We start from the raw sequence: 15,119 nt of genomic DNA on the forward strand, positions 1-15,119 counted from the left end.
TGTGCGCGTGACGTCACGAGTTGCAGGGCTCCACACATGTTCACATTGTTTAAAATGGGATACACCAGCAGTAAGAGCAGTTCGGACCGAGAAAGCGACAATTTCCCCATTAATTTGAGCAAGGATGAAAGATTTGTGAATTAGGATATTGATAGTGAAGGACTAGCGACTTGTCCAGGGTGTACACCGCCTTCCGCCTGATTGTAGCTCAGATAGGCGCCAGCGACCCCAAAAGGGAATAAGTGGTAGAAAATGGATGGATGGACGGCAGTGTGAACGTTTCAGATGTAAAATGACACATTTACCAGGATAAGTCTGGAAGATCCCTTATCTGCTTATTGTTTTAATAGTGTTTTAGTGAGATTATAAAGACATACCTCGAGGTCGGATGGCTGCGGTGGACACGCAGTGTCTCAGACAGAAGCCGAGGAGCCAAGCTCACAGCTGCCTTTTTTGACAGCTACTGCAGGAGGAATTCCCATAATCCACTGATGTCTCCGGTAAGACTTGATATCACAATTTCCCCATCCAAAAACATGCTGGTTGACGTAGAGAAAACATGTTCGCTTGACCGCTCTGCTTCACAACAAACAAAGAAACACCGGCTGTGTCTCGGTGCTAAAGACAGCTGCAATCCACCATTTTCCACCAACAGCATTGTTCTTTATAGTCTCCATCATTAAATGAACAATATGCAAAAGATTCAGCAACACAGATGTCCAATATACGGTGTTATTACGCCATGAACAGAGACTACTTTTAGCCGTGTTTGGTGCCTCGTTAATATGTCCCCTCCAACACGTGACGTCACGCGTACATACCATCATTCCGCGATGTTTTCAACAAGAAACTCGCGGGAAATTTAAAATTGCAATTAGTAAACTAAAAAGGCCGTATTGGCATGTGTTGCAATGTTAATATTTCATCATTGATATATAAACTATCAGACTGAGTGGGAAGTAGTGGGTTTCAGTAGGCCTTTAAAAAAAGTTATGGTTTTTATTTTATTTAATTTTTTAAGACCAAGCAACTTTGTTTTAGCCTTTCTGCGCCAATCAAATCAGAGTTAAATCGACCAAAACCACACTAACTTATGAAAAAAAAAAAAAGATTGGTGATGGTCAAAGAGGCCGATGCTATGAATTTGCAGCCACGTTGATGTCAGTCTATTCCAGAGCAACCCTGTGTGAATGTGCACGGAAATAATAATTTATATTTCTTGAGCAGGAGTGCCCAAACGTTTTGCCTCCAAGGGGCAAAGTGAAAATGTACCAATGGGTCGCGGCCAAACAGTGATTTAAGGCAGTGGTCCCCAACCACCGGGCTCGATTGGTACCGGGCCGCAGAATAATTTTTCATTAATTACCGGTATTATTATGTTTAATTTTTTTTTTTTTAATTTTTATTTTTTATTTTTATTAAATCAACATGAAAAACACAAGATACACTTACAATTAGTGCACCAACCCCCAAAAAACTCCCTTTTACATGACAAAAAGAAAAAAAAAATACTAAAATCCCCCCCATCCCGCCGGGCTGCGGGACAAATTATCAAGCGTTGACCGGTCCACAGCTACAAAAAGGTTGGGGACCACTGATTTAAGGCATACAACAGCACCATGCGTGATGAGTTGAGCCCCGTACAGCGACAGTGCATCGGGAAAGTACCGGTCTTCACAGCGCTTCACTTTTTCCCCATTTTGTAATGGTACAGACTTATTCCAAAATGGAATCCATAATTTTTTGTCCCCAAAATTGCAAAGACAATACCCTGTAATGACAATGTCATTTTTTGTTTTGTTTTAATTCAGCAAATTTTTTAAAAGTAAAATTAAAAAAAATCATACGTACAAAAATATTCATAGTCTTTGCGCAATACAGCCTCAAGTCTTCTTTAATACAACGCCACAATCTTAACACACCTATCTTTGGGAAGTTTTGCATATTCCTCCTTGCAGCACCTCTCAAGCTCCAACAGGTTGGGTGTGAGGCGGTAGTTTTCATCCAGGATGTCTCTGTTAATTGCTGCATTCATCTTTCCCTCCATCCTGACTAGTCTCCCAGTTCCTGCCGCTGGAAATACAATCCCACAGCATGATGCTGCCACCACCATGCTTCACTGTTGGGATGGCACTGGCTTGGTGATGAGCTATGCAAGTTTTCCTCCAAACACGATACCTTGCATTCACGCATAAGAGTTAAATCTTTTTGTCATCAGACCAGATAATTTTGTTTCTCATGGTCTGAAAGTCTTTCAGGTGCATTTTGGCAGACCTTTTTACTAAGGAGTGGATTCCATTTGGTCACTCTAACATACAGTCCTGATTGGTAGATTGTTGCAGCGATGGTTGTCCTTCTGGAAGTTTCTCCTCTCTCCAAAGAGGAATGCTACAGCTCTGACAGAGTGACCATTGGGTTCTTGGTCACCTCCCTGACTAGACTGAGATGAATGCAGCAATGTGCAGATACATCTTTGATAAAAACCAACACTTCCCATCCAACCTGATGGAGCCTGAGAGGTGCTGCAAAGAGGAATAGGCAAAACTGCCCAAAGATAGTTGTGCCAAGCTTGAGGCATCTTATTCAAAAAGACTTAAGGCTGTATTTGCTGCCAAAAGGGCATGAACAAATTTTGAGCAAAGGCTGGGAATACTTATGTACATGTGATTTTTTTAATTTATTTTTAGTGTTATTGTGTTTTAATACATTTTCTAAACATTTTTGAAAAAAAACTTTTTACATTGTTTTTATGTAAAATTTTGAGGACAAAAATTATTTTATTCCATTTTAGAACAAGGCTGTAACATAACAAAAAGTGGAAAAAGTGAAGCGCTGTGACTACTTTCCGGATGCACTGTATATACAGTGGGGCAAAAAAGTATTTAGTCAGCCACCGATTGTGTATGTTCTCCCACTTAAAATGATGACAGAGGTCTGTAATTTTCATCATAGGTACACTTCAACTGTGAGAGACAAAATGTGAAAAAAAAATCCAGGAATTCACATTGTAGGAATTTTAAGGATCGTCCTGTCCCCTTAGCAGAAAAACAGCCCCAAAGCATGATGTTTCCACCCCCATGCTGCACAGTAGGTCTGGTGTTCTTGGGATGCAACTCAGTATTCTTCTTCCTCCAAACACGACGAGTTGAGTTTATACCAAAAAGTTCTAATTTGGTTTCATCTGACCACATGACATTCTCCCAATCCTCTGCTGTATCATCCATGTATCCATTTTGGTATAAACTCAACTCGTCGTGTTTGGAGGAAGAAGAATACTGAGTTGCATCCCAAGAACTACTGTGAAGCATGGGGGGTGGAAACATCATGCTTTGGGGCTGTTTTTCTGCTAAGGGGACAGGACGATTGATCCATGTTAAGGAAAGAATGAATGGGGCCATTTATCGTGAGATTTTGAGCCAAAACCTCCTTTCATCAGTGAGCGCTTTGAATGGTTGACCAAATACTTATTTTCCACCATAATTTACGAATAAATTCTTTAAAATTCCTAAAATGTGATTTCTTGGATTTATTTTTCACATTCTGTCTCCCACAGTTGAAGTGTACCTATGATGAAAATTACAGACCTCTGTCATCAATTTAAGTGGGAGAACTTGCACAATCGGTGGCTGACTAAATACTTTTTTTTCCCCACTATATGAACTTGAGCTGCTTCTGTTGAGTTAGGAAACGTTATTGCTCAATTATAAACCATGCATTTCACCTGCACAGTAGGTTGTGGCAACAAGCCGGTAAGTTGGTCAACTTTGAAAATCCACCCACTGCCAACTTCATTTTATGTATGGCTCTCAACTTGGCATTCACTATATTTTCCTGAAGGAATCAATAAAGTATTATCTATCTATCTTCACCAAATAACACCATAAGAGCATCGCAACATTGCTATGAAGTATTTTCTTATCTGAGGAGTGAATATTCTGAATTTAGCAGCTGAAGGAAAGCACAAGTGCTAAAAGAAACAGGCATCCCAGTGAGAGCAGACATTGCAAGTCATCCTTTTATGTTCTGATTTGATCTGCCATTATTCGAAACAAACACAGAAAGTGCTCTCTGTTGTTGTTGACATTGCTTGATGTACCGTTGGTTGCTATGCGCCCTGTGAAATCAATGAACCCAGGAAAGAAGTTTCCCTAAGGCTCCAAGTGACTAAAAGACTGTAAATGTTACATGTTAACATGAACGTGCCTAATACTACATTACATACATACTTACAGCATGTACTGTACAAACCCCGTTTCCTAGTCCTTTGAGACATTTGTGATTTGGGGCTATATAAATAAACATTGATTGATTGATTGATATGAGTTGGGAAATTGCAAATCATGTTCAACCCATATTCAGTTGAATATGCTACAAAGACAACATATTTGATGTTCAAACTGATAAACATTTTTTTTTTTTGTGCAAATAATCATTAACTTTAGAATTTGATGCCAACAACACGTGACACGTGACAAAGGAGTTGGGAAAGGTGGCAATAAATACTGATAAAGTTGGAGAATGCTCATCAAACACTTATTTGGAACATCCCCCAGGTGTGCAGGCTAATTGGGAACAGGTGGTTGCCATGATTGGATATAAAAACAGCTTCCCAAAAAATGCTCAGTCTTTCACAAGACAGGATGGGGCGAGGTACACCCCTTTGTCCACAACTGCGTGAGCAAATAGTCAAACAGTTTAAGAACAACGTTTCTCAAAGTGCAATTGCAGGAAATTTAGGGATTTCAACATCTACGGTCCATAATATCATCAAAAGGTTCAGAGAATCTGGAAAAATCACTCTAGGTAAGCGGCATGGCCGGAAACCAACATTGAATGACCGTGACACTGTATCAAAAACCGACATCGATCTCTAAAGGATATCACCACATGGGCTCAGGAACACTTCAGAAAACCACTGTCACTAAATACAGTTTGTCGCTACATCTGTATGTGCAAGTTCAAGCTCTACTATGCAAAGCGAAAGCCATTTATCAACAACATCCAGAAACGCCACCGGCTTCTCTGGGCCCGAGATCATCTAAGATGGACTGATGCGAAGTGGAAAAGTGTTCTGTGGTCTGACGAGTCCACATTTCAAATAGTTTTTGGAAATATTCGACATCGTGTCATCCGGACCAACCATCCAGAATGTTATCGACGCAAAGTTCAAAAGTCAGCATGTGTGATGGTATGGGGATACATTAGTGCCCAAGGCATGGGTAACTTACACATCTGTGATGGCACCATTAATGCTGAAAGGTACATACAGGTTTTGGAACAACAAAAGCTGCCATCTAAGCGCCGTCTTGTTCATGGATGCCCCTAGCTTATTTCAGCAAGACAATGCCAAGCCACATTCAGCACGTGTTACAACAGCGTGGCTTCGTAAAAAAAGAGTGCGGGTACTTTCCTAGCCCGCCTGCAGTCCAGACCTGTCTCCCATTGAAAATGTGTGGCGCATTATGAAGCGTAAAATACGACACAGGAGACCCCGGACTGTTGAACGACGAAAGCTCTACATAAAACAAGAATGGGAAAGAATTCCACTTTCAAAGCTTCAACAATTAGTTTCCTCAGTTCCCAAACATTTATTGAGTTTTGTTAAAAGAAAAGGTGATGTAACACAGTGGTGAACATGCCCTTTCCCAACTACTTTGGCACGTGTTGCAGCCATGAAATTCTAAGTTAATTATTATTTGTTAAAAAAAATAAAGTTTATGAGTTTGAACATCAAATATCTTGTCTTTGCAGTGCATTCAATTGAATATGGGTTGAAAATGATTTGCAAATCATTGTATTCCGTTTATATTTACATCTAACACAATTTCCCTACTCATACGGAAACGGGGTTTGTATATAAAACCATGTTGGAGGTTTTTGAATGGATTTCAAAGGGCTTTATAGGCATAATAGATTATATCCCTATTACCCACAGCTTTTTACTTTCTAGATTGCACAGAAAGGGGAAATATGTGTGTTCTTATCTCACACAAGGATTCTAGTTGATGGGCAACATGTTAAAAAATGCATTATTACTTTGTTTGTGGAAGTAGACTGACTAATGACCCCGTTTTTGTGCAAACATACGAAAACGGGGTCATGTTAAAGGCCTACTGAAACCCACTACTACCGACCACGCAGTCTGATAGTTTATATATAAATGATGAAATATTAACATTGCAACACATGCCAATACGGCCTTTTTGGTTTACTAAATTGCAATTTTAAATTTTCTGCGAGTTTCTTGTTGAAAACGTCGCAGAATGATGACTGGTACGCGTGACGTCACGGACTGTAAGGAAATATTAGCGCTGCACCAAACACGGCTAAAAGTCGTCTCTGTTCATGGTGAAATTACACAGTGTTTTGGACATCTGTGTTGCTGAATATTTTGCAATTTGTTCATTTAATAATGGAGACTATAAAGAACAATGCTGTTGGTGGAAAGCGGTGGATTGCAGCTGTCTTTACCACCGAGACACAGCCGGTGTTTCTTTGTTTGTTGTGAAGCCGAGCGGTCAAGTGAACATGTTTTCTCTACGTCAACCAGCATGTCTTTGGATGGGGAAATTGTGATATATATCTTACCGGAGACATCAATGGATTATTCGTCGTCCTGCAGTAGCTGTCATGTCAAAAAAGGCAGCTGTGAGCTTGGCTCCTCGGCTTCTCTCTGAGACACTGCGTGTTCACCGCAGCCATCCGGCCTCGAGGTATAGCTTTACAATCTTTAAAATCTCACTAAAACACTATTAAAACAATAAGCAGATATGGTATCTTCCAGAATTATCCTAGTAAATGTGTCTAAATAATCTGAATCGCTCACAATGCAATCGCCTTTTTTTTTTTATTTTTTAACTTTATTTATTTATTTATTTTTTCTAGTCCTTTGCTATCAATATCCTCAGCCACAAATCTTTCATCCTCGCTCAAATTAATGGGAGAATTGTCGTTTTCTCGGTCCTAATAGCTCTTTTTGTTGGAGGCTCCATTATAAACAATGTGAGGATGTGAGAGCCCTCACACGGGTGATGTCATCGTCTGCGACTTCCGGTACAGGCAAGGCTTTTTTATTAGCGACCAAAAGTTGAGAACTTTATCGTCGATGTTCTCTACTAAATCCTTTCAGCAAAAATATGGCAATATCTCGAAATGATCAAGTATGACACATAGAATGGACCTGCTATCCCCGTTTAAATAAGAAAATCTCATTTTAGTAGGCCTTTAAGTTGTTTTTAATTGAATTGTTTACATTTTCTTCTGTACAAGTTCAAAAATGCATGATCTATATATGCAGAGAGTATCATGATATAATGTCTTCTACTATAAATAATGTAGTTCACCACGTTTGTCGACCCCTAACTGTGTGCCCGAACTCATCAATCAACAGGATTTGAAATTTGCTGGTTGCTCATTCCGCTTTAATTAATTACTAAAGACACCCGGCATGCCTAAAAGGAATACACAACAACCATTCATTGGTTGTGTGTGTGTGTGTGTGTGTGTGTGTGTGTGTGTGTGTGTGTGTGTGTGTGTGTGTGTGTGTGTGTGTGTGTGTGTGTGTGTGTGTGTGTCAGAACGAGTCGAGAAACATTGAGATGCTCGCTGCGGCCTGTGCAGTGGGGGTCGGTTGCTGTTTTGCTGCCCCTATTGGAGGTGAGTGTCTCATCAAACAAACTAAATCATACAACGAATAAATTAAATAACATAAATTAGGGTAACACAATGACAGTGACACTTGTGCTGTTGCTTTCAACTCCCAGATTAAGTTCCATCTAACTTGATTGGTATCAAGCTTATTTGTGAATTAGTGTCAGCCTTTATTGGATGATGGAAGGGTCCGGAATGGGTAACTTTCAAATTTGAACCAATGCCCAGTACCTGAAAATCAATAGCGGTACTTAACGGTACCAATTGTTAGTACATTTCTGGGTGTTAATAAATGTTAATTAAAATATTTTTAATGTAACATTTAAAATAAACTGATTGTAAATGTGCTGGCCATTTGTTATATCATGTTTTCTTATTACATTTCTGAGTCTTATTTGCAAGTATTGTATAGTACAGTTGTTCTCAATTGGGGGTACGCGTACCCCTGGGGGTACTTGAAGGTATGCCAAGGGGTACGTAAGATTTTTTTTTTAATATTCTAAAAATAGCAACAATTCAAAAATCCTCTATAAATATATGTATTGAATAAACAGAATATGAATGTAAGTTCATAAACTGTGAAAAGAAATGCAACAATGCAATATTCAGTGTTGACAGCTAGATTTTTTTTGGACATGTTCCATAAATATTGATGTTAAAGATTCCTTTTTTTGTGAAGAAATGTTTAGAATTAAGTTGATGAATCCAGATGGATCTCTATTACAATCCCCAAAGAGGGCACTTTAAGTTGATGATTACTTCTATGTGTAGAAATCTGTATTTATAATTGAATCACTTGTTTATTTTTCAAAAAGTTTTTAGTTATTTTTTTATCTTTTTTTCCAAATAGCTCAAGAAAGACCACTACAAATGAGCAATATTTTGCACAGTTATACAATTTAATAAATCAGAAACTGATGACATAGTGCTGTATTTTACTTCTTTATCTCTTTTTTTCAACTAAATTATCCGAAAAATACGGTATATTCTCCGTATACATACAAACCAAAAATGCTTTGTGCTGATTAGGGGGTACTTGAATTTAAAAAAAATTCACAGGGGGTACATCACTGAAAAAAGGTTGAGAACCACTGGTATAGTAGACTTTGCATGTAATTCTCTGATGTTGGGTGGCAGTAGTACAGTGTGTTGCCTAGCTAGGAAGTCGCATGAATGTGCCAGTCTAGTCTTTTGTTTCACCATCTCCAAAGTCTTTATTACACACCAGATGTTTGTTTGTAGCGTGCATCGTACAGTAGTTGTAGTTTTCATTACCAAATTTGAAGGTGTTTACATCGCCATGAAAATAGGCTAATGCTAATCAGTAGCATGCATTTGGCAAAACCAATAATCATCAAGTTAGTGCTTTGTGGAAAAGTTAAGCCTTACTTTATGTTCATGTAATTTCTATTTGCTATACTTGCTTTGTTGGTATTGAGAATTGCAAAATTACCTAGAGGCAGTCTTATTGAGTCCACTCTGAGTGCTTGTTTCCTTGCAAAGTGTTTAGAATTTGTTTAGTTTCCAACCAGACATGGTGTTCCGAGCAATAAAGGTATTGAAATGTGGCACCGTTTGATTTTATGTAAATCAATATCAACTATTATTGACTGAATTCATCCAGTGCCTATAAAAGTACCAACCAAATTCGTTACCCTACTGATGGCACACTGCTCAGGAAAGGTTGGTTTGCTTGTTAGTTGTACAGGAGCAGTAGTTGTAGTAGAAAGGGACTCAAATACAATGATGACTATTGGGGTTGGGTGCTGAACAGTATCAGACTTTGGCTTTTTGAATGTGTATTTTTTTCAAAATTATGAAGTTAGTCCAGAGCAGGGGTCACCAACCTTTTTGAAACCAAGAGCTACTTCTTGGGTACTGATTAATGCGAAGGGCTACCAGTTTGATACACACTTACATAAATTGCCAGAAATTTGCTCAATTTACCTTTAATAAATATATATATAAATGGGTATTTCTCTGTCATTCCGTCGTACATTTTTCTTCCTTTTACGGAAGGTTTTTTGTCAAGAATAAATGATGAAAAAAACACTTAATTGAACGGTTTAAAAGAGGAGAAAACTCAAAAAAAATGAAAATTAAATTTTGAAACATATTTTATCTTCAAGTTCGACTCTTTAAAATTCAAAATTCAACCAAAAAAAATTAAGAGAAAAACTAGCTAATTCGAATCTTTTTTTGAAAAAAATAAAAAAAGAATTCATGGAACATCATTAGTAATTTTTCCTGATTAAGATTAATTTTAGAATTTTGATGACGTGTTTTAAAATCCAATCTGCACTGTGTTATAATATATAACAAATTGGACCAAATTATATTTCTAACAAAGACAAATCATTATTTCTTCTAGATTTTCCAGAACAAAAAATTTAAAAGAAATTCAAAAGACTTTGAAATAAGATTTAAATTTGATTGTAAAGATTTCCTAGATTTGCCAGAATATTTTTTTTTAATTTTAATCATAATAAGTTTGAAGAAATATTTCACAAATATTCTTTGTCGAAAAACAGAAGCTTAAATGAAAAATTAAATTAAAATGTATTTATTATTCTTTACAATAAAAAAATACATTTACTTGAACGTGTATTTAAATTGTCAGGAAAGAAGAGGAAATAATTTAAAAGGTAAAGAGGTATATGTGTTTTAAAAATCCTAAAATCATTTTTAAGGTTGTATTTTTTCTATAAAATCGTTTTTCCGAAAGTTTTAAGAAGCAAAGTAAAAAAAAATAATTAATTTATTCAAACAAGTGAAGACCAAGTCTTTAAAATATTTTCTTGGATTTTCAAAATCTATTTGAGTTTTGTCTCTCTTAGAATTAAAAATGTCGAGCAAAGCGCGACCAGCTTGTTAGTAAATAAATACAATTTAAAAAATAGAGGCAGCTCACTGGTAAGTGTTACTATTTGAGCTATTTTTAGAACAGGCCAGCGGACAACTCATCTGGTCCTTACGGGCTACCTGGTGCCCGCGGGCACCGCGTTGGTGACCCCTAGTCCAGAGTTTCTGTATTAACTGATCACGTGTTCTTATAATAAGAAGTGCCTTCTATGTGTGTTTTCAGGTGTGTTGTTTAGTATTGAAGTAACATCGACATTCTTTGCGGTGAGGAACTATTGGAGAGGTTTCTTTGCAGCAACCTTCAGTGCCTTCATTTTCCGAGTGCTCGCTGTTTGGAACAAGGATGAAGGTGAGGCAAACATCAGTGTGCACATGTCAAAGCGGAGAGACCACCCAGCCTTTCGCATGCCAGATTTGTACTGATTTAGAGTTAAGTTAGGCAGTGCTAGCCAATGAGTCAAAATCACTGGGCAGTCAACTCATTGTCCAGCGTAGCTCTTTAAGCCCTGGGAATGAGGTTTACACCATGTACTATCGCAAAGCCATATGAGCTGGTGGTTGAGTGCACACAAATATTATCCTCAGTCAATTTACATTTTGCTTTTTACTGAGCAGCCAGTACAGATACCACTTTGCTACATGAAAATAAATATTTGTTTGTGTTTTATGACCGTCATTAACAGGGTTCTCAGACTCAATTTACCTGGGGGCCACTGGACGCAGAGTCTGGGTGAGGCTGGGCCGCGGGAAAAGATTGCTTGAAAAAAATGTTGCATACTCCTTAGCATGTCTAGTTGTATATTGACGTTTCAAATTGTATCCCTTGTGCTTTCTCTGTGCAAATAAGACACGTCGGGGTGCCTCTGTGCTCAACAAAGAAATATTGCATCTCCTATTTTTCCTGGAATTGTCTTTGCTCATCACTAGCATTTCTCTTCACTGCAGGCTTTGAAAAAGACATGTTTGGGGTTGTGGAATATACAAACCCCGTTTCCATATGAGTTGGTAAATTGTCTTAGATGTAACTATAAACTGAATACAATGTTTTGCAAATCCTTTTCAACCCATATTCAGTTGAATGCACTACAAAGACCAGATATTTGACGTTCAAACTCATAAACTTTTTTTTTTTTGCAAATAATATTTAACTTAGAATGTCATGGCTGCAATGCGTGCCAAAGTAGTTGGGAAAGGGCATGTTCACCACTGTGTTACATCACATTTTCTTTTAACAACACTCAATAAACGTTTGGGAACTGAGGAAACTAGTAGTTGAAGCTTTGAAAGTGGAATTATTTACCATTCTTGCTTGATGTACAGCTTAAGTTGTTCAACAGTTCGGAATGTCGGCTGTCGTATTTTACGCTTCATAATGCGCCACACATTTTCGATGGGAGACATGTCTGTACCGCAGGCGGGCCAGGAAAGTACCTGCACTCTTTTACTACAAAGCCATGCTGTTGTAACACATGGGTTGGCATTGTTTTGCCGAAATAAGTAGGGGCGTCCATGATAACTTTGCTTGGATGACAACATATGTTGCTCCAAAACCTGTATGGACCATTCAGCATTAATGGGGCCTTCACAGATGTGTAAGTTACCCATGACTTGGGCAGTAATACACCCCCATACCATCACAGATACTGGCTTTTGAACTTTGCGCCTATAACAATCCGGATGGTTATTTTCCTCTTTGTTCCGGAGGACACCACGTCCACAGTTTCCAAATATGATTTGAAATGTGGACTCGTCAGACCACAGAACACTTTTCCACTTTGCATCAGTCCATCTTAGATGAGCTCGGGCGGAGCGAAGCCGGCGGCGTTCCTCTGTGTTGTTGATAAATGGCATTCGCTTTGCATAGTAGAGTTTTAACTTGCACTTACAGATGTAGCGACCAAATGTAGTTACTGACAGTGGCTTTCTGAAGTGTTTCTGAGCCCATGTGGTGATATCCTTTACACAGTGATGTCGTTTTTTTGATGCAGTACCGCTTGAGGGATCAAAGTTCCGTAATATCATCGCTTACGTGCAGTGATTTCTCCAGATTCTCTGAACCTTTTGATAATTTTATGAACCGTAGATGGTAAAATCCCTAAATTCCTTGCAATAGCTCGTTGAGAAATGTTGTTCTAAAACTTTTTGACAATTTGCTTACAAATTGGTGACCCTGGCCCCATTCTTGTTTGTGAATGACTTAGCATTTCATGGAAGCTGCTTTTATACCCAATCATGGCACCCACCTGTTCCCAATTAGCCTGCACACATGTGGGATGTTCCAAATAGGTGTAAGTTGAGCATTCCTCAACTTTATCAGTATTTATTGCCACCTTTCCTAACTTCTTTGTCACGTGTTGCTGGCATCAAATTCTGAAATTAATGATTATTTGCACACAAAAAAATGTTTATCAGTTTGAACATCAAATATGTTGTCTTTGTAGGATTTTCAATTGAATATGGGTTGAAAATATTTTGCAAATCATTGTATTCTGTTTATATTTACATCTAACACAATTTCCCAACTCATGTGGAAACAGGGTTTGTATTTGTATTTAGCCGACGCAAGGAGAATAATGTTATTTCCGCAACGTGCGCCGTTCCGCTTTTCCTGACTACAGCAACACAGCGGTCGGCGGATCATAAGCCGGGAAAGTACCGGGATAGCGAGCACAAAAAAGTCAGGGCTCCGGAATGTTATCCGGCATCATATAGAAATATATGTAGTGTTCATCGTGTGAGGCAATGCAAATTAAACAATAAAAAAAATACAAATAAAGGTTTGAATTGGTCCAGGTTATCGGCGACTGTTATTACTGACGGACAGGTGTCGTGGTGTGACTGCAGCCAGGCATGTAAGAAAACCCTCGTCTCCATGGCAACGTCTCTGTCGCTTTCACTCATTTGCCACTTTTCCACTAACGCAGAGGTAGGCAACCCCGAACATTGAAAGAGCCATTTTAAACCCAAATAACACAACGCTGTCAAGCTCCATTTATTTAAAACTTGTGGGCCGCACTAACATTAAACTCTCAAATTAAGGTGGGGGCCGCAAAATAACGTCTCGCGGGGCGCAATTGGGCCACGGGCCGCGTGTCTGAGACCCCCGGTCATGAAGCTTGCTCTTTAACTTTCACTACTGGTGCCATCCCAAGAATAACTTAAAGAGACATGTTTTTCCTTATTAATTTGGTTAAATTCAGATTTGTATGAAGACAGGGGTGTTACAATTATATTTAACATTTTTGTTTAACACTGTCACAAATTTTTCAACTTTTGGTAACAACTTCTCACTTTTAATTAAATATGAAAAATCTTATATAATTATATTTGTTATGGTTTAGATTATTTTAAACATGTTTAAAGCTGTTACATTAAATGGAATAGAATAGAATAGACTTTATTGTTATTATATTTGCATATAACGAGATTAAAGACTCCAACTTAAGGTGCGGTAGTGGGAACAAATATGGGGTGAAGTAAATGACACAAGGTTATAAGGAAAAACTAACAATTGAAATAAACAGACTACTATCCAATAAAAATAACAGGATTGCTTGTTATTTTAATTGGATAGTAGTCTGTTTATTTCAATTGTTAGTTTTTCCTTATTAAAAGTAACACAATTGCACAATTTAACATATCTAAATGGTGCCTTACCATTTTCTGATTCTTTTTTTTTTAATTTTCAGAGACCATCACAGCCCTTTTTAAAACTCGCTTTCGACTAGATTTCCCCTTTGACCTCCAGGAGCTTCCCGCTTTTGCTGTCATTGGGTGAGTTTGACTGGTTCAAAAATACATGATCAAGCTGTACAGAGGCAACTGTTCAAGTACATGAGTTATTATTGTTGTCTGACTGCATCGGTGACTGATTATTTCTCTGTCAGAGCAAGAATCTCCTATCTCTAATCATTTTGAGAAAATACTATATGGGAGTGGTCGCTGAGAATTGTTGCAGAGACCTGAATTAATTTTTGCATTTTTTTTAACATGATGAATGTACAGTTTGGAATGGGTGCCACATTTATTACATTTATAAGCACCAAGAAAGTTCCGTCGGTACTACCAAGTAGCCATTCAATTAAAATAAAATAGTGACATATTTTGGTACCTTTTTTGCTCATGACGTTACACACAGTCGTGGTCAAAAGTTTACATACACCTGTGAAGGACATAATGTCACGGCTGTCTTGAGTTTCCAATAATTTCAACAGCTCTTATTTTTTTGTGATAGAGTGATTGGAGCACATACTTGTTTGTCACTAAAACATTCTAAAAGTTTGGTTCCTTTATACATTTATTATAGGTCTACTGAAAATGTGGTCAAATCTCCTGGGTCAAATGGATGTGGATCAGTTGATTTTCCTTAAAATCAATCTGCCCTCCAAAAAAACAGAGGACAGTGATGATGAAAATGCACAGGCATAGTGTAAGTGAACTACTGCTTTTTGACCTGGGAAACAGTACCTCACTCACAGTAGTTAGATTTGTCTTTTTACATATGTATTTATTTTCTCTATTCTTTTACACAAAGCACTTGTCACTGTGCTCATTGTTGCCACATTTTGAGATGTGTTATAGGTGTGTAACTTGTTTACATTGTAATG

General features: G+C 37.9%; 1 protein-coding gene across 1 annotated transcript in view; it reads left to right on the plus strand.

Annotated features, from left to right (window-relative positions):
* The window catches only part of LOC133564490 (chloride channel protein 2-like), a 361,490-nt gene that overhangs the window by 183,886 nt on the left and 162,485 nt on the right, over window positions 1–15,119 (plus strand). The window contains exons 7-9 of the mRNA XM_061918842.1: window positions 7,578–7,656; window positions 10,736–10,861; window positions 14,202–14,286. Coding sequence (XP_061774826.1) covers window positions 7,578–7,656; window positions 10,736–10,861; window positions 14,202–14,286 — 290 coding nt within the window. The remainder of the gene's footprint in view (window positions 1–7,577; window positions 7,657–10,735; window positions 10,862–14,201; window positions 14,287–15,119) is intronic.

The sequence above is a fragment of the Nerophis ophidion genome, linkage group LG13, assembly GCF_033978795.1.
Source record: "Nerophis ophidion isolate RoL-2023_Sa linkage group LG13, RoL_Noph_v1.0, whole genome shotgun sequence".
Classification (NCBI taxonomy): domain Eukaryota; kingdom Metazoa; phylum Chordata; class Actinopteri; order Syngnathiformes; family Syngnathidae; genus Nerophis; species Nerophis ophidion.